Below are 20,941 nucleotides of genomic sequence, written 5' to 3' on the forward strand. Positions count from 1 at the left end.
TTGGCATCTGAAAACACTCACTCCAGTGATAACTGCTTTGAATTTCTTTGAAATGATGCCAAAGCAGATACGTTATTTGATGCATTTCTGTAGTTTGCTTCTGGATTTTTTTTGTTAAACACTTAAGAAGTCAGAACAATTTTCAGATTATGCCTCAGGACTAACTATATCACCTCTTAAACTATAAACAGAAGCAAAGCATACTCACTGTACTTCAGGAGAAGTTTTAGTTTGTTTTCTTTGTAATGAGTTTGGCAGAGAGATGAGAGGAAACTGAAGTTACCTGGAGGAGAGAGGCCCAAAAGGTGTTCGGAAGCAGGACACTCCTCTTTGCCTTCTTTTTCTAAATGCTTGTTCTACAAGTTTGGCTTCAGAGGCAGGGTCAATCCTCCAAAATGAGCCCTTTCCAGGCTCCTCTTGGGAGCGTGGGACTTTAATAAAATAACGGTTCAAGGAGAGGTTGTGCCGAATGGAATTCTGCAGGAAGCAGAGGAATGAGGTGATTATTTTGCCACGAAGAAGTATGTAACAAAGACAAATGGGTTGCACCACACAGCTTGGAAAAATAAATCCACGCTGCCAGAATCAGTGTTGAAGGTAGAAACAAGTCACTCAACTCACACAGCTCCAAAGTCACAGGAGAACAGCAGGAGAAAACCTGGGGGAAAGTGTCAGCATTTCTCCTGACCAAGCTGAAAGATGAGTCTGCCTGGTACCAACCATTACTCAAATACATCTGGAGCCAGAGCAGGGACTTCTCTGTGGAAAGCCATGAAAGCAGAGCTTTTGCTGAGGCAGGGGGAAATCACTGTAAACCACATCAGAACTCTCTCAAAAGACAGGCTTTATTCTTGGCAAGTGGGAAAAGTTGCCTGAGCCTGTGCTAACTGCTCACCTGCCAAACGATTACCAGGGTGCCCAAACATGCCCTAGAGGACACTGCATCTCACAGTAATCACAGTGCAAGGCAGCCAACATGCCCTCAGCCAGCTCTGGGAGGAATCCATGAGCTCTGTGGCACTCTGCAGCTCTCTGGATGATGACAAGACTGTTTATCCCTTCCATTTTAACAGCCCACCTCTTACAGGGTGTAGGGCTGCCTTTTGGGCTGGGGAAGGGCTCAGCAAGCCTCCATGTGCACAAACTAATCCCTCTTCCACTTTCAGAACAAAATAAAAGCTGTCCTAGCAGGTTTAGACAATCTCTTCACTGGGGAAGCCTTACAATGCCACTGGAGGGGAGGGAAAAAGGCAACTTCACTCCCTGCTGAAATGCAGCTCTCTGAAGCAGGATGCAGCAACTGGTTCACAAAGCACAACTCTGCTGAGCAGGTTAGGGCAGGAAGTGAATTCCACAATTAATTAGAACTGCAGGGAAAAGCCAGGGAGGCAGAAATGTATTTATTCCAACTGCACTCAAAGTGCACCAAGCAGTACTGCTCCTGCCAGTTGCACACAGTGAAATCAGCAGCTGCAAGAGCCTTTGCAGCTGTATTAGTGTATTACATTCAAATGCCAACACCCATGGCAGAGGTGTGATGCCAAGAAAAAGTCTGAAAGCAGGTGGAGTTGAGGTTCTTGAAACTTTGGAAGCAGCCCTCAAGTGAGCATTGAAATTTGATTTAGCATGTGTTAACTACATCCAAACTCTCCTCTGAAGCTGGTCAGATTTCCTTGAGTACCACAAGGAGTGCTTGGACTCCCAGTTTCCCACTCAAATTCAGAACTTGCAAACTGTGACTTAGGCAATGCAGTTGATACACTGGGAAAACAAAACATCTGTAATGATTTAAATTGCTATGATTAAAAACTAGAGCCTCAGTTTTAGGCTGGATTTCCTCTGCTTGGAGAAATCATGCCAAAGATGAGGTGAAGGATTCAGCAAGTATCTGGGCAGAGGAGTGACTGATAGCAAGGATGTAGGGAAATAAAATACAAAATGAAAGACACATGACTGCAGCATTAAAAGAGGAACTAGAGAGCCCAACAGTTACACACTACATTGCCCTACAAAGTATTCAAAAAAACCCCAACAAAACTAATCACCCACAAATGAACTAGTCAGCTTGTGTTAAACAAATTCACTCTGGGAACAGTCAAAGCAGCTCTATTCCCAGTGCCCCAAATCTTTAATAAATGCATTTCAAAGCAGATAAGCCATGTCAAAGTAGTTTAAAAGCTTGTCAGTGTCAAGAACTCACCTGCCAGCCTTTGTCAGCAGTCCTGTAATATGGATAATGCTTGGTAATGTGGGCATAGATCCCACTTAGTGTTAATTGCCTGTCCTGTGCTGAAGATATAGCCTGCACAATTAGCTGAGCATAAGAATAGGGTGGCTTGGATTCATCCTAAGCAAGAAAAAAAAAAAAAACAAAAATTTAGTCACTAACAAAGAATTCCTATGCTGCAGTGTACCACAACCCAAACTTAAAAAGCACATTGGGCTGTAATTTTCACTGATGCCAAGAGCAGCAGGGCAGCTAAGAGAGCATCAGCTCTCCCATTGCTGTTTTATGCTGCCACCACCCCATTTAGCACAAGCATTTCAAACAGAGCTACAGGGCTGAGTCAGATGAAAGTATCTCCTTCCATCTCCCCACAAACACACATAAACCCCAACTTCAATCTGATTCCATTCCCCACTGAATTTCCCACACATGCTTGCACCAGCACAAGGAAAGGGATCAAGACAGGCAACTGTAATCAAAAAATAGAGTACAGGTACATTAACTGCTTTCTTTGTTCATGAATTAAAGCCTTCAGTTCTGCCCAGCTACAGCTCCACTCTGCTAGGAAGGTTTGAGGCTGTATGTTATCAGCCCTCCTCCCAGCAACAAGCCCAACATGAAACCTGATCCCATCCCTTCCCTTCTCCAGCAGGATTTGTTTCATTCTAGGAACTTTAATTTGTTTGCTAGATCTCGTATTTCCAACTCTTCACATTACTCCATCAAGAACAACCCTTCTTGTCTCAGGGGAGAATTAAGTTTACCAAAAAAAGCCATCTAGTAGTGTGCTCCTCCACCCAATCCCAAATCAGGTGGTTTTGGATATGGAACTTTTAGCTTTGATCTGAAGATCAGCTCACCAAAATTACATTTTATCATTCTAACTCAGTTATTTTTTAATCTAAATTCCACTTGCCACTCTCCTCGTTTAACGCCTACTTGACAGGCCTTCATGTTTGTTTTAAAGTCTGACTACAGACTTCTCATGACAAGGATCTGGTTTCTCCCCCTGCTTCTGCTTTCTCCAACTGTGTTTTGCAAAATACCATTAATTAAAGGAAGAAAATTAGATGCTGCATTTTATGTGCCTGCTTTTTATACGATCTCGATTTATCAAATAAACAAAAATATTATTCTTGCTTGAACGCTTTAGTGAGTGATTTGAATACATTGTGGGCAGCTAAGCAAGCAGAGTCTACCACTAAGCCAAGCACAGTTTGAAGGAATGACCTCCACCCCCTGCAGGCCACTGTACACAGCACCCTTATGGCCAGGGTGTTCTTAAACCCCTTTTAACTCTAACCAGGACTAGCAATAAAGCCCCAGGCTTTACTAATCCTCCCAAGGAGCACTGCTGGGTAAGCAATGTTTGTGTGAACCTTTGGGCTGTCCCCTCCAGATGCATCTGCCTGCTGCTCTGATGCTGCCTTTGCCGCATACTCTGCTGCCAGCTGCAGATCCGAGGTAATGTTGTGAACAAAACGATATCCTGAGGATCCAGCACCACGTGGACTGGCTGGGCAAGAGTTGGGAACACTGGAGAGGCAAAAAAAACCAAAAATAAATACAGTTGTTATTTCATTTATTAAAGGCAAGCAGTTCTTACTCTCGAAGGTACAGTAAAGCTCTCTGGTCATGCAGAAGCAGATGCAATGGCCTTACTTCTGCCCCTGCGGCTTATCCAAAGCCCAGACAGATTGAGAAAAAAATCCACCAGAGATAAAATTGGAATTTCTACAAAATCCTGACACTCCCTGCCATATACACTTCCTGCAATCACAACAGAGCAGCGTTTCAAAGTATTAAACAACTCCTTTGTGTTTAGAGAAGCACTTCAAACTTCAAACAACATACAGTGTATGAGGGATGGACATTTAAGTAAATGGATAGTTTGTTATTATGACTTGTTAAAGAACGACACAACAATCTCCTTGTAACACAGATCACAGTTAATCAATCCTTCTAATAGAGAGCTCTACAGCATCAGAGCTAAAGCACTCAGAGCAGGGATCTGCCATGAAGGTCTCTAACACCACATCTGAGCTCCACAAGGCCATTCCCTGACACCAAACAGCTGCAGACAGGCGTTTCCTCGATTCACCCCACACTCATGCAGCCAGCAAAGGAGAGCTGCACTCACTGCCTACACAGAGAGGTAGCCCAGCATCAGTTCTGGCTGGAAAAGGCACGTTCAGAGTGGCAGGGCCACCACAAGATGGCATTACAGGAACGGCGACTGAGCACCACAGGCTATGAAAGGTGATAAAATGCTACAAACACATAAAAGGAGGCTATAATTTGCAACATCACTCAGGCACACAGAAATGAGTGCTACAAGATGAGAACTAATTAGAAAGGCTTGTCTAGGGATCACACCTCCTTGATTTTTAGGGTTGGAAGAATCAAAGAATGGTTTGGATTGGAAGAGACCTTAAAGATCACCTTGTTCCATGGTGATCTTTAAGGTCTCTTCCAATCCATGCCATGGGCAGGCACACCTTCCACTGGACCAGGTTTTTCCAAGCCCCATCCAACCTGGCCTGGAAGGATGGGAGGAGAGGGATGAGTCTGGGAAGCTGAAGTTCCTTTTTCTGTCTCTCCCTGTCCTGTGCTGTCCAGAATTGAGGGATTCAGTGCCAGAACAGCAGGATGCACAGCCAAATCCCAGGATTACAAATGTCTTCTAGGAGCAGAGAAACAGTAAACAAGAAAGCAAACCAATACACAGAAGATTTACATAGCAAAACAAGCAGTTCAAATTGTATGAAAGGATGCAAATTGAAGCTCACAGCTGGAACTAGAATTCAGTAAAACTGGCATAAACAATCCTCTTACTGGTGAAATGCTCAATAACTGACACAAACAAATGCTGACACTCATCACAGCACTGCACCAAATGCTGTATGAAAAAACCCTGAACATGGTCCCTTCCTCAAAAGGTTGGACAGCTTCCCCCACATACACACAGGGATGGAGAGGAAGCAGTGAGACAACCCTTGTTTGCTCAGTGGGCAATACCTTGGGTGCAGAAGCAATTTGTCAGTGTAAGAAATTACCATTTCCTACCACAGTCCAGCCTGTAAACTGAGAAGTGCTGCTACTCCTTGTGGTGTCTCTGCAAATGGCTGCAGTGCTGAGCTCAGCACAACCCAGACTGGTTTCTTTTAAAAGTGAATTACGGAATAGGGGGAGCTGGGGGCAGAGAAAAGGCAGCAGAAATATCCAGCAACAACAAACCCTTGCAACAGGAAACCCAAGCTCACTCCTGTCCCATATACCAGCCTTGTACAGCACCTGGAAACCCTTGCAGTGCCCACCAATAGTCCTGGGCATTCATGGGTGAAGTTGCTCAGAAGCACAGCAGAAGGTAAAGCCTTCAGGCAGTGCAAGGTATAAAATGTTGGTGAGCCCATACTTATAGATCTCTCTTTGCCCAAGATAAAGGTATTTCTTGGCCAGCCTTTCAAAGAGCAGAGACCTATTTGTGTAGGAAAATGAATGAAAATTTCCTACTCCAAGCTTTGGAAGTGGGTAATACTAAACCACAGAAGACACTCTTGATGTCTTAGTATTCGCATGAGGAGCTGGTGTGAATTTAATTATTCTGCTGTCATTTTTCCATAGCTTCTTCACATACACACTTCTTATAATGTGCAGATAATTACAACTGAAAGCCATTTTCATACATGAAACAATGACAAACTAAAAACACAGTGATTCTTTTTGTGTTTGGCACCCGAGCAATTATTGTAACACACGGGCTAGAAGTGGAATGGGATGAAACAGTTTTCTGATTTTGTTATTTGTCTGCAGAAATACACAAACAGCAAACCACAGAGACAGCAGCCAAAACATAGGACAAAGATATGGAACAGAGAAAAGTTCTCCAATAAATCCATGCTTTGCAGAGCCATATTTCTTGCCTTTTCTCTTCCTTTTAAATAAATGCATACATAAAAATAGATAAAGGAATTTATTCCTTTATTCAAGATCAGCAGAGCAAGCAGCTCAGTTTTTGCCTCTCCAGCTCTAGCGTCTGAATTTTAAGTATGATCTCTTGCTTAAAAAAAACCAAACAAACAAAGAAAAAACCCAAAGGGAGAAACCCATTCCTGCAGGGCTGTGATTCTCTGGAGTGTTGACAAAGCCCCTCCAAACTAAAGTGTTAATAAGTTGTAGAAATGCCAGGCTCTCTCAGCAGATATTCACTGAAGAACAGGATCATGATCATCCCCTAAAGCAGCTGCCCCCTGGGACAGCCACAGGTGATACCAAAGATTTGGAAGAGATACTAATCTTTTATCAGAATGAAGCCCTTTTGTCCAGGTAGATCTGCTTCCTTTCAGCCTGGATCAATGATCAAATCAAGAGATGTGGGGACAGAACAAACACCAGCGTTCAGGCACTCCAAGCACAGACAGGGTAACACATCTGCTGAGTGCTCAGGCTCTCAGTCAATCATCACAGCTCTTCAGAGGGGAGGCACAAAGAGCTGACTACTGGAAAAAACCAAGGAGACACAATCTGTTCCCCTCCCAACATGGGACAGAAGGAGTGAAGAAACAGTTTTACTAAAAATACCCCTCTGAGGGTTAAGTTAAAATTAAACATTAGTGCAGTCAAAAGAAAACAAGCAAACACAATGCAGTGACATCAGTTTCCTGGAGTTCCTGGAATTCTCCTCACCACCCAAAGCCAGGGGCTGGCCAGGGATGCTTGCATACACTCACACCCCCTTTAAAAATATTATGAAACAAAGAGTTTTCCCTACAAACACCCGTTTGTGCTATAAAACAAAAATCAACTGCAAGGACACTAATAATGATTTGTTGGATATTAACACAGCATCAATACTTGGCCATAACTTGATCCATGTTGACACTATAACCTTTCACGGAGAAAAGCACAGCTAGGTCTGCAATTTCCCCCTGCTCTGACATCCACCACACTGCTGTGATCCATGCTCACTGCCCATGCTGGCAAACTCAGCTTATAAGCAATCCAAGCTAATTTGGGTTAAACTTGCTTGATATTGAAGAGTGCATTTAGGAGAGGAACCGAGTGTTTTACACCACTGAAAGGCAAACAGAGCATGGAAGCAACCCAGCTGCAGTCACCCCCAGTCTTACTCCTATGGTTTCCATGGTTAATGCCCCAAGTGCCAGAGATCTTTGATATCCATCGAGGATTCAACATCTCAACCTGAAACAGTGACTGCAGGCAGCCACTGAGCCACAGTTCTCTAAATACCATGCTGAGAACTCAGCTTTAGAATCAGACTACAACCACGTGCTGAATCACACCAGTCCTCTGCAGCATGTTTTCCATTTCAGACTTAACCCTTCTCTGGCAGGAAGGCCTGAAAGATGAGGGCTGAAGGCAGTGTCTGCAATACACTCACCCATGTAAGTGGCAGGATGCCTTTTAAACACGGGGCTTGAACGTTCTTTGTAACACCACAATTCACTTTCAACTCCTGCCAAGAGGAACCCAGCCTGCAAGTTCACAGCACTTGCTAGCAGCAATTAACTCTAAGCTGCTGGAGAGTGTGTACAACGTGCTGCATTGCTATTGCAATGTCCACAATCAGTTTGTTTAAGCAAAGAATCAGCCTGCAAAAATGGGACGTACCACTGTGTGCATGGTGCATTCACACCAGGACACTGCGTGTTGCTTGTCTACTCTCATTAAAAAAAAAAGAAAGGAAAAAGGATAGAGCAGATCCAGAGAAGGTACTGACAGGGATAGGTAGGATGATTGGAGATACGGAATGGATTTCATACAAGAAAAAATTGTTAGAGACAGAAGCTGAAGTGCAAATTGACAGAGCTACAAAAACAAAGCCAACAGGAAATGTTTAGCGCCTGGCCTCTTGCACCAGCACAAAATGAAACCAAGCAGCACGTCCAAAACAAAAGAAAGTGCTTCTACTTCTGTGGCTACACTGTGGGGTGACATGCTGCAAGACAGGGCTGACGAAGTCTGTGTGAATGGAGGAGGCCAGTACACAAGCTCTTGGGGAAAGGGAAGGACAGGGAAACCATCAGGGGTTTTAGAAGACAGGCAGAAGACCCTGGTCCAAGGCAGTCTCCTGTCCAAGAAAATGGAGGCAATCTACACCTAAGTCAGCATTACTCTGTTTTCTGTGTGATACAATCCCCAAGATACCCATGTCTGAGGCAGAACACTGCCTCAGGATCTGTTTCCTGGGCACATTGAGATTCTCACATAAAGATTTCCACAGTCTCTCAATACCAGGCACGTTTTATGGACTAGGCGGTAATAAAAATAAAAATGAAGCAACAAGTACTTACATTATTTATTTACGGTCATATTACAAGTCTGTGAACAATCTGGAAACCAAAACACTCCCAAATTCCAGTGCCAACTTCCCAGAAGGAGAGGCAGTAGTAGAATGCAGGAAAGTTACCCTATTACTCAACTGAGCGATCAAGCTATGGAGGCTAAATTTAAGCCAGTTATATTAAAAAAGCACCTATCCTTTCTATGACAAAGAGGAAAGATTGCCTGGGATCCCTAAAGAATTGTTCACCTGACTTGGAATCTGCACTGCTAAAGAAGAACAAAACCATTGCTGGTTTAGGATATGGTATGCACATGGTAGTGCCTTTGAAAAATTCCCATGTGCACATTTGTGAAGCAGGTACAGAGACACAGCAGGGATAAGAGTTACAGCCTTGGCAACACTGCCAATATAGAGATTCCAGTCTGACTGGGCATTTTTTTTAAGCCCCTGTTGGGTACAGATAAAAAAAATCACCATTTCTTAAAATCCTCTCCAGTCTGTTCCTCGAATGCAAGCTGGAAGTGTGTTGCCCTGGGCACAAGGAGTATGGTTAGAGAAATAGCACAAACCTCTGACTACTGCAATAGTCTGGATCTACTTCATTAGCCTGCAAAAAGGGGCATGAAGATACAGGGACGCTTTTTATGTGCAACAAGCAAGAATCAGGTCAAAGTACAGCCCTTGGACTTGCGAAACAAGCCTTTCCACGATACACCAATCAGCAAGAATGGCTGAGAATCCTGCACTGCTCTCACCTTCCCCAGCCTAGCCCCAAAATTGTAACTCAAAGAAAGGCAAGTCCTTGCACGTTGTGTGTTTCAGACAGGTTTCAGAAGCAATCACAAGTGGTGAGACTGCCAAACCAAGCTGGATTTTGATGTGAAAGGAGAAATCTGAGAGCTACCCTGCCTGCTTAATGCTGAAGAAAACCAAAGCTGTCGAACAAGCCACAAGTGAGAGAAAGTGAACTATCCACGAAAGGTGAAATTGTTATTACCCGTCAGTGCTCCAGTGGTTCCCTTGGAAAGGAAGTGACTTCACCCCAACTGTGGATTCAGTGAGCATTTTATACTCATTGGGGAAGAGGAAGTGCTCCTGTAGCTGGTGACATCTGCAACCCTTCCTCCAGCACATGGCTTGGCACATGTCCTCTAGCACACGGTCCATTATCTGCAATAAACATGCGTAGGAGCTCCCCAGCCCAGCACAGACTGTTGCTTCTCTTATGTGATGTATATGCATCATCCTCCCTGGCTTGTGGTTTGGAGACTCGGGTGATTAAAAATAATCACCTCTCTGTCCAACTGTGGGAGTTGCCTGAGCTGTGCATTCTGCCTGAGTGCAGGAAGTAATGTATAACTGAGATGATGCAAAAGAGCTTTGCAAAAAACCTGCCTTGGAGCTCTTCAGCAGCGTTTCAGTTCAATGGCTCACAGTGCTCTGGGAAGAGACAAAGCCTCAATGAAATGGAACAGGGAATATTTATGCATCCTGCTCCACTGAGTGAATGCATCCACTGAAACCAGGCTTCATTCAGCTTCCCCCACACACCTTCAGAGTAAACGTGCAAGTGCAGAGTAAATCCCAAGGGTTGTGAAATAGCAGTGCGTGGCTATCCTGGAGCCTATAAAAAGCCCCCCTCCTTTTCCCCAGCCAAGTCTGGATCAAAGCAGAGCCAGCACTTGCAGGTCTGCTGGAACATGGCTCACACACACTCATGTCATGCTTTATGGAATAAGAGCTCAATACATAATTTATCTACTACACACGCTTGTGAAGTAGTAATTACACTATGCATGCATAAAAATCAGACAATGAATTTAAATGACCTGTTAAAGGCCACAAAACAAGTTGGTGGCTAAGTAAAGATAACTGCAGTTACCTCTGAGTAATCCACTATCAGAGCATGCAATGTGTTACTGAACTCATTTCTCTCAGTGAAAAAAGGACCATATGAAACCAAGCAATTCAGCTCACACCTTCTGGTTTACTAATCAAGCTTATAGAACAAAAGAAGTTGATCTTTTACTATCATGCCATTAACTGCATTGCAAACTAGTTATCAACCCTTCCAGTAACAGCCAAACACGGGCAGGCACATTAAGAGCTAACATTTAAAATACAAATTTGGGTTAAGACAAATATTACCAGTTACCAGTCTAGCTGTTAACACTGAACCTCACCAGGCACTTTTCAAGCAGAGGTTCTCACAGGACCCTAAGGACTCTTACTCCTACATATCAAAGAAATTGTTTTACTGATAAAGACTGTTTGTGAGCTAAGAATCCATGCCCTTTCTGTGAAAAAACCCAAACAAGTACAAGACAAAACGTTCAAGCCCCAAGTTATTCTAGTGCAGAGATAAGCCAGAAGTAGCAGTTGTAAAATATGAATAATACTACTGACCTCCACAGTAGGACATTTAGTATTTCTGTATTGTAGTGTGTGTGTGTATCTCTATATATAACTCACTGAGAACATAATTGCTGTCTAGAATAAGGAAACAAAGCACAAAGAAAAAATTTAATTTTCATAAATATTAAAACCAACCCAGCTCTGAGGAGCAAGGCTGCAGAGAGATGCAATTTGGTAAACTGAGTTAAGTTACTGCTACTGCCATTAATAATGACTGGACCATAGCAAAAAGGAAACTAAACACTGTAAATCTAAACTCCAACTCGGTAAGACTTTGAGACCAGGAATAGAGTCCTCATCATACCTTGTCTCTGTAGATCTGATAATAATCCAAGCACAAGCCACTCTGTGGACTGGGTTACAACACAGAGTCACATACATGTAGATATTGTGCATTTATCACAAAATCAGGCAAAGTTAAGTGTTTGCAGCATAGGTGAGAAACTTTGTGGAACCACTGTCACGCAAAGAGGAGCTTCCAAATCCAAGGTGCAGAAGCTTAAAGCCATGTACTAACAGACAGTTCCTTAACTCCTGAAACTGTGACTCAGTTTTATCTCCAAAAAGTAGAGCTGAATTCAAGCAAACCCCACATGATTTTCACAGAGCTTTTCAATGCCTTGAAGCTGCTGAGGAGCAATTTAGTGCTACCCTGCCCTTTCACATGTTGTGTAAAATGGCAGGCTGCTTCTACTGAGTTCTTACAACCACAGTGGCCTTTTCCTTTCTGGAAAAGGAAAGAAAAATGCAAGTTTGATTTTTTTGAAAAGGAGTTTTGAACTCAAATCAGGAAGAAATAATCCATGCCTGTTTGCAGCCATCACAGCATGCTGCCAACCAACATTTTCCCTTACAGCTGTACAACAGCATTCAAAAAACATCCACACACAGCCCCTCCTGGAGACAAAACACCTAGCTGGGAAAACAGTGAGCACATTTCTCCCCAGGAATAAGCAGGAATCTTGCTTTGCAAAGCTGCTGAGGGTGGCAGGTTTGGTTTTGTTTAACTAAAGCTCATTCCCTCTCTAGGCACTGCACTTTGCAGAGGGAAAATAAATAGGCTGGAAAAAACCCAGAAGCTTGCAGGGGAGAACCTGCAGGGAAGCAAGCTGCAGTGTAAACAGGGAGGCAGAGCAGGGTTGGGGATCAGCAGGGCAGGGCTGATCTGGTGGGGGGAGTGCAGGTACAGCCCCTGCCCTACACCAGGGCGGAGGCAGGAAAAGGGGGCCAGGAGCCACTTTCCAAAAAGGAAATTTCACCCTGCCCAGGATTTCCAAACTGCAATAATTTTCCATGGGCCAATCAGGGAGGAGCAAGGCAAACGCACCAAATTAGGAAAGTAAATACTAGAAGGGGGAGAGGAAGGAGGAGGAGGAGAACCCAGCAACCACCTCCCAAAGCCAGCAGTGGGACAGGGGTCTGAGTTTCATGCTGAGCCCCACCAGCCCTCCCAGCTCTGCCTCTGGGAAGGAGGAGAGGCTGTGCCAGCCTCACCCAGCACTGTGAAGCCACCAAGAGAGCAGAGAGCTGCCCTGCAAGTCAGATGGCCAGAATGCATAGCTACATGCTCCCAAAGGAGCATTCCCTTCTCAGGCAGAAACACCCAAATCACTTCCCAAGCCTGGCCCACAGGGGAGAGCTGCAAGACCCTGCTGGGGGAGAGGGGAAGGCTGAAGGGGCTGAGCAGGGATGTTTACAAACGTGTCAGGCCCTCCTCTGTAAGAGGAACTCGGAAATGAAAGGGCTTCAGCAAGCGAAACCTCAGATGTCTTTTGAGGTTTTCTGAAGACTTGGCTGGATTAGCTTCTGCTCGAGACAAACGGATGCAATCATTAATCATCCTCAGTAAACACTGCGTTAGGGGCTGAGCACAATTCAACACTACTATTTCCACTTTCTCCTTATGCAAAAGAAACATTCCCAGGGAATCAAGTATCAGTTGCAGGCATATGCCAGAGTCAAAAGATGCAGCCTCTGTTAGTAACACAAACCACACTGTGCTGCTTTGCACAAGATGACTGAATGGAAACTAACTACCATATGTTGGCAAAGGAACCATCCCCCTCCCCTCCCAGCAACAAGCTTCATCTAAAAAGAGAAGGTTAAATATAAACTAAAAGCAGTGCCTGAACAGAGGACTAAAACCACAGCTACCTCCAGCCCCCTCTTTCTAGAATATCTGCACTGCACATCTGTGCAGCTCTGTAAGGCGGTCGGAAAAACCCAAACAAGTCTGTGGATCATGCAAACCCAAACCAGCTTCATTGTGACTCTGAAGTCAGTCTCAGCCATGCAGATTTGAATACTACTCACTGAATTAGTGCTGTTAGAAGAGATTTGCATCTTATACCTTTTTACAAATGTACAGACAAGAAAACAACCCAAAGGCTACTACTATTACCAGGCACACTCTTGCTATTTTGATGCCCACACGTTTTAAAATTCTAATGCATCATCCTATATACCACAAGTCTCCTTTACTTTAAAAAATGCAGGATACTTCAAGCAACAGATTTAACTTTAAAAGATTTCACTGAAACTCTGTAACATCAACTCTTTACTGAAGAAGAAAGAAAATATTCCATACAGTAACTTGATGTTCATTTTATTTCTACTGCACATCCACAGATCATATCATTTACAAAACAGGATACTCGCCCAGATGTACATTTAGATTGCTACAGCCCCTCAGTACATGGTCAGCATCCTACCCCCATTTCCTTCCATTCCCAGGAAATCATGTGCCAATGGCCACCCCTGTCCCTAACTTCAGATAACAGCAGCACCACCCAGCAACAACAGAATATTACTGAGATAAAAATAAAACAGGCAGTCTTAAGATAGAAAGTATATGCCTGCTTTCTTTTCTCCCTGCATATAGGTAGCTCTCAGTAAATATTTCTAATTCCACTGCCAAAGATAGACTCTATATGTAACTCTATAGTGTGAAACCAACACTCACGTTTACCCTTGAACCCTCTGAGCTCTTAAACAAAACCCTTGTGCCCTACTGCTGGCCACCATAACATTTTTTAGCAGTCTCCCATAATTTTGAACATCAGAGATTTAATTAGTTATATTTAATTGGGCATTTCTTGCACCAAGGATACCAAACAAATCATGGCTGACAGACTGATGTCAGAGAACACATTTTTGAGAATTAACATCTTACCTGATAGTGCCTGTGGGGGACGGGAGGGGGCTGACCACGCTCCGGAGATCCGGCTCCGGGATGTGGATCTTCAGAGGTGAGATTTGAGGGTAAAGTGGCCGAAGGGGATGTGTTGAGGCTTCCTCTTTTACTTCCTCTTTATGGTATAAAGATGTGAACTGGATTTTTATAGCGGTGCTAGGAAATCGGAAAGTACATCTGGAAGAGAAGGAAAGGGAAAAGTCAGTTTCACACATGATACTGAATGTATTTAAGAGGTTTTGTATGCAGTTGATGTGTCAGTAATTAATTCCAAGTCCAACATTCTCTACTGATCTTTCTGTCTTGGGCAGAGTTACTGATCATTCATAAAGCTCTGTAAATACTTCATAGTGAATCATGGGTCATCTAGAGATGAGATGCAAGCTGAAGATTTGGGTAAGTTCAGTGCTTTCCTCAAGGCCATGTATTCAGTCAGTGACTAAGCAAGAGGCACTCCTGTAATAACAAACTCTTGGGTTCCTGCAATGTATCAAGGACTGGGATCTATTTTTTATTAGCTCATTTCACACATCTCAGCAAGATCCAAGTCACTGGAAAGTATCAAACCACAAGGAATAGGGAACAAAACAGCCCTAAAGTCCAGGCAGAGCAACAAACAGCCTCCAGGTAAGACCAGAGAGTATTATTTAAAGACTTGTCCCTATATATTGTATAATTGATATCCATTTATATGTGTGTACATGATGTTAAAGGATCATCTAGCAGGTTTCAGATTAAAATATATTCATTTAGAAGTGCCTCCCTTTAGGGTTACAGCTAGCAGGTTTACAACAGGGCCCCTGCAAGCCTGTGGGGCCTCATTTCTTCTCTAAGTAACATTTCTTTCCAATTGTTACTTAGGACAAAAATTAATCACACAAGTGCAGCCTCCAGGAGATGCTTGGAAATTCAAAGGGAAATAAGCACTGACATTTTCCATATTACAGTGTCCACAATGAGCACAGGGCTGTGAGTGTTCTGCAATTCTTCTTATTGCACTTTAATTATACAATCATGTGCAATCAATACAAGCTTTCCAGGAATCATTTCACTGATACTAAGGTTAAAGCAGCAGGAAATAAAAACCAGGTTTCACCGTGGGAAAGGCCAGCAGAGCACAGTAATTGAGCTGGATTCCAGCATCTTGCCTATAGAAGGAAAGGAAGGGATTTGGGTGGTGTTGTTCTAGCACTCTAAGTGCTGGTGTGGGCTGAGCAGAATTCTTTTAACCAGTGAATTTTTGAATCCTGCCAGGTAACAGAACAAGGTGACAAGCAAGTCAATCTGTTTTTGTGACCACCTTAATGGTGCTATTGACAGAAATGCAGCTCTAAAACACACTCGCCTGCTCTTGGTTCTTTGGCATAAGCAGATTGTGCTGTAAGGTAATGCTCAAAATTATCATTCAGGCATGGGCAGCTCATTCCCTTCTCCCACCTCATCTCTCAAATGAGCTGGCTCAGCATTCAGTGGCTCACAATGTCTCTGCTAGTATAGCAGGAGTTTGCATTGCATTTAATTCACTTCAGAGGTCCTGCCACCTGCACTCATTAATGCATTAAATAAGAACATCATTGCTGGCAATGCAACCTAATTCTGTTTATCTAACCCTTCTAAACAAGGTTCCCTGCAGACTCAACATGAAGGCACAGTTCAAAACAGCAGTGTCCATGCCTTGGAGTGTCTGCCAGCAGCAGGCACCAACCTCCTGAGGTGAACCTGAAGCAAGGATGTTGAGCCACTGCCCTGGATTTTAAGCTTTGTACTGCTACATGGATTTGCTTAAAGAGAAAAAGCTCAAAGTACATATATTTGCAATGAGCATAACATGGACTAAGGCTCAAAACCAGTTCAAGCAAAGCTTCATCATCTCTCAAGCCCTTATCAGGGAAAAGCTGAGCTGCCTGTCACAGAGCGATGGAATTCTCTGCAGTAACACCAACTGCTCAGCATTTTCCAACACCTGAGTCAAGGACAAATCAGGCCCTGTTCAGCAGTGTTCAGTGCAATCCCAGCCTGCTGCTGATCAACAGGCCAGACTGCACAGAGCCCTAAGGCAGTTCTGCAGCACTGCTGAGGCCAGGAGATCCCCCACTGCAGCCTCATAGCAGTAAGGAGCTCTATCCCACTGCCACTTAGGCCTTCCTTTTCAGCAGAAGCCAGTAATGCAAGATCCATACCTCCTAAATTGCTCTGAGGTGATGGTAAAGTAACTCCTTAGCTCTACCCCATTTACCGATGCTGCAGCAATATTAGATACAAAGTGCTACCTGCACCCAAACCACTGTGAGAGGCTGTCCCATCAGCCTGTGTGTGTGGGCAATCCCAAGAAAATCTGTTACTTTTCCAAAATCATGAGTCAACCTGAAAAGTGAAGTCTAAAGTAAGGCAGTAAACGTGCTGAAAAGGCCCATCCAGCACAGCTTTCCCTGCGAGCCTCCCCAGAGCCACCCGACCCAGGCATGTGATTTACCCGCAATCTCAGCCTGCAACCAGGGCACAGGAACACAGCCTGGGCTGGGCTGACTACACAAGCAAACAATTCCTTGGCTGCTGTGATTCTGTTTTTAGACAGACAGGCTTCCCAGTTCACTGAAGCAGAACCCAGGATGTACAACCAGCTTTCACGGATTATGGTAATAGCATGAATGTGGCCATTTTGTAAGGAACCAGTCCCAGGAAAACCGGGCAGTGGATATATGCAAGGGTGCTCACAGCTTTAGAAAGTCCTGCAGCCTCGTCTTTGCTGGCTTCAATACTGACACTGCCTGCAAAGCCAAGCTGGGGTAACATAGCTGAATTTATGCTTTTCTTGATGTAAAAACCTGTGACCCAAGAAATGGGAATGCAATGCAAAGCAGATTGTAAATTCCTGTGGAACTCCTCCCCTTCCCCAGGGGTGAGAAGGTGCCCGGGATTAAGGTTATTGTTCCAGTCTATCACAACCACCACAGCAATGCAAACAGGGCCACCAGCACAGCCCAAGCCACTGCTTCAAATCCACACAGCCTAATGCTGGGGAACCGTGTCAGTGAGAGAGCAGAAAAACATGATTTTGGAAGCATCTTGTCACAGGAAGATGCTTTTCACTCCATTGAACCTGAATGCAGTTTTAATAAGCTTTTCTATTGTTCCCTTAATTACCCTCTTTCCAACCAAAAGGATAAACTTAAAATTATATCAGGTAGTCCTATTTGGGAGTGAGGCACATTAGAGCAGGACTTAAACCTTCGAGAACTACACTTCTACAGAAGATAAGCAGGACAAGACAGACAACCCAAGCAGAACTGAGCATGCATTCCTTAAGATTACTGTATATATTTCAGGTTATTTAAACTGAATTATACTATTTGATCCATGTTGCACGATTCCTATCAAAGATACAGTAACAACTTTTATTCTTGCTTAACATTTTCATTATGAGAAAAAGATCAATCTGAAAGCACAGATTAGACCATAAAAAGCATAATGAAGTAAACTGGTATTTTCAAGGGTGCCCAAGAGGCAATTCTTTCACGCACCTCTGAAATTTCCAGCTGATTAGATGGATGAATTAATGGTCTGCAAAATCTTTGGTCTTGTTATGGGCATGAAGAGCCTGCCTCAGTTACAGATCTGCTGAGTTTACTCAATAACCTGCTACAGACAGGTACATGCTGCAATCAATCCCTGGCCACAGAAATCCTATGGACTGAAATCACATTTAGAGTATGGCACATACATCAGTTCCTTGTGGGAAAGGGTTCCAATTTCTCGAGGATGCCTTGCAAGGCAGTGAGAACAGAAAGCCTTCTTTATTTTATTTTATTTTTTTTTTAGTTTGTGTTAAAACTCAAAACACACAAACAGCCTCCTCAACCTCCACAAACTGCACAGAAACAATTCCTGCCTTCTTGGCCTACAGGCAGGAGAGAGTCACAGAAAATGGATGGCTGGCTCCATGCTGCCTGCTGGAGTGCACAGAATCCATAGCAAGTGGCTGAATGGATGCTATATATACATTGGAGACCAAGGGGAAGAGAAGGAGTGCACATTCCACACATGGTTACATTCACATAAAAGACGTTGCTAGAATTTTGTTTGCTTGTTTTACACAAGACAGATTTTTCCAAAAGTTTCCTGGGCGAGCTCCTCCCACTGACAGCACAGCTCCCATGCTATTAGGCATCCTTCATGTGGTGAACCAGTGACAGTGACCACAAGCATTTCATCTACATAAAGTCTGAAAATAAAGTGCTAGGAAACACTAGACTTTACATAAACAGTCACCCTACAGCAGACCTCAGGAAAGATGGTTAGGGGAAAAAACCCAACAAAATGACTGCATACCCTGCATGGCTCTATAAAAAGCAGACATTTTCCTCCTTCTCAAAGCACCTTTCACTCACAGATGCAAAGGGAATGGAGATGCATTTGCCAAAACATTGTACCAGGTTCAATAGAAACTATTACAGTCACTGACTTCTTTGTTAAAGCACTCTGAGTTCTGTTAGTACCAAATGACTTCTGCTAAGATCTGCTGCATGACAGCAAGAAAAGGCTATTTAAAGCTTTTAAAAGGAGGCAGGAAACTGTGCTGGATTTATGCTTTTACATTCACACTGAGGAAAAGCACAGTGACAAAAGAAGACAAATCATGAGAAAGCCAAAGTGAAACATATATATAAAATATACATATAACATGCATATATAAAACTCAAAATGATATTTATATATGTTGTTATATATATATAAACATAATGTAGTATGTTATGTTATATATAAACATCATTCCAGTTCATCATGCAAAATGAATAACCAGAAAAGTAAGCTGGAACTACTACACGTGTTGTAATCAGCAAGTTGGTACCATCTTTGTCTAATCTTGCCATAATTTAGGAAATCCTGTTATTCCTGAATGTTGGGGGTATAACTGCACCAGGAGCATCTGTAGCACAGTGCTGAGATGCAGATCGAATGAGAAACATTGCAGGAGGTGCTATGTTAAAAATATCACTTTTTACAATGTGAATCAGACGTTACCAAAGGCCCCAGGTTTAATCCAAAACCTGCTAAAGCAGGACTGTCTGCAAGAGCCCTTTTCTTTCCAAACATGCAGATACTGTAACCACACTGCTGACACTCAGTATCTCAAGCTTTCCCTCCATCACCCTGACTTTTTAATCAGCATCAGTGTGACCAGCAGGACCAGGACAGGGATTGTCCACTGTGAGGGGAGGCCACACCTCAAAGCTCTGGACCTCAATTCAGGAAGAACATTGAGGGGCCGGAGTGTGTCCAGAGAAGGGGAAGGGTCTGGAGCAGCACAAGTCCATGAGGAGCAGCTGGGGGAGCTGGGAAAGGGGCTCAGCCTGGAGAAAAGGAGGCTCAGGGGGACCTTGTGGCTCTGCACAGCTCCCAGACAGGAGGGGACAGCTGGGGAGAATCAGGCTCTGCTCCCAAGTAACAAAAGACAGGACAAGAAGAAATGGCCTCAAGTTGTGCCAAGGGAGGTTTAAATTGAACATTGGGAACCATTTCTTCACCTAAAGGCTTGTCAAGCACTGAACAGGCTGCCCAAGGCAGTGGCAGAATCACTGCCCTGGAGCGATTTTAAAGATGAGTGAATGTGGCGCCTGGGGAGATGGAGGGATTTAAAACACCTGTGGATGTGGCACTTGGGGACATGGTTCAGTGGTGCCACTGGCAGTGCTGGGAGAATGGTTGGACTCAATGATCTGAAAGGTCCTTTCCAACCTGAACAATCCTGTGATTCTGTGATGTGAGGGGACACTAGTCCAACTCTTGAGGATGGGGCAGTTATCTCTACAATCAGTAAATACCTTGGATTCAGCAAAAGTGGCCAGCCAGAGCTCTAATCATAGCACACCTCATGATGATAGAGAACTATGCCATTACTGGCTAAAGTTTGACCAAGAATGCCTGCAAAAAACCCTTGTAAAAGAGAAAAAATCCCAAACAACTGCCATGAAACAGCTGTTTCTCTGTTCCCTGTAATTTCTCTGAAAATCATTAGTTTTGTGCCAATAACACATAGCTCACCCCAAAGAATACAGTACTACTGCCATGCACAAAATTCCAAAATCACGTTGGGTTCCTCAGTACAAGTGAGAATTTGCTGTCAGTCATCTCATGGTCAGGCTATTACCCTTTCCAGCTATTTCAAGATACCTGACATAATTCTGTGGAGGGCAAGATGGATACTTGCCATCCTTCCAGTGAATGTGTACCATAAATACCAACATTTCAGGCTACAATCAATGTGCAGGTGCTGTACAGAGCAGCCATTACAGAAAAATGCCCAATTACCTCCTGTAACCCATTTTTCTTTATCTTCTGTAACCAGCTAAGCAAAGAACCACAAGCCTGCATCTATGAAAATCCTAAATCCACTCCCTATTCACAAAACCCTTTGAAGCAGTGTGAAAGGACATGCCTTGGACAACATAAAAGACTCACTGGGAAAGTCTAAGCACCTGTGCATCAAAAATGAAACTAAATTTGGTTAGAAAAAGATAACAGTTTGCTTCACTTAACTAAACATATATCTAAGCCCTGAAGGTCTGCCCACAGAGAGATAAGCAGACTGAGATAAGAATTACTACCTGAGATTCTAATTTCTTCAAAAACAAGGCTCTGAGAATTGCTGTGACCTCTGCAACAGCTGAGCTGGGAGTATTTATTGACCAAGACTTGTTGCTTTGTGATGTTGCACTCTGCCCAGGGACAGCAATGCTTTTCAGAACTTCAGCTTTTCTATAGCACAAAGCCTCACTGCATCACCTAGCACAAAACAAAT

At 43.6% G+C, this 20,941-nt stretch overlaps 1 protein-coding gene across 1 annotated transcript in view; it reads right to left on the reverse strand.

Annotated features, from left to right (window-relative positions):
- The window catches only part of FOXK1 (forkhead box K1), a 56,235-nt gene that overhangs the window by 15,114 nt on the left and 20,180 nt on the right, over window positions 1–20,941 (reverse strand). The window contains exons 2-5 of the mRNA XM_039732205.1: window positions 14,122–14,319; window positions 3,607–3,763; window positions 2,201–2,347; window positions 284–477 (exon numbers count right to left, since the gene is read on the reverse strand). Coding sequence (XP_039588139.1) covers window positions 284–477; window positions 2,201–2,347; window positions 3,607–3,763; window positions 14,122–14,319 — 696 coding nt within the window. The remainder of the gene's footprint in view (window positions 1–283; window positions 478–2,200; window positions 2,348–3,606; window positions 3,764–14,121; window positions 14,320–20,941) is intronic.

This window comes from Passer montanus, unplaced genomic scaffold, assembly GCF_014805655.1.
Source record: "Passer montanus isolate IOZ18808 unplaced genomic scaffold, ASM1480565v1 scaffold8, whole genome shotgun sequence".
Lineage (NCBI taxonomy): Eukaryota > Metazoa > Chordata > Aves > Passeriformes > Passeridae > Passer > Passer montanus.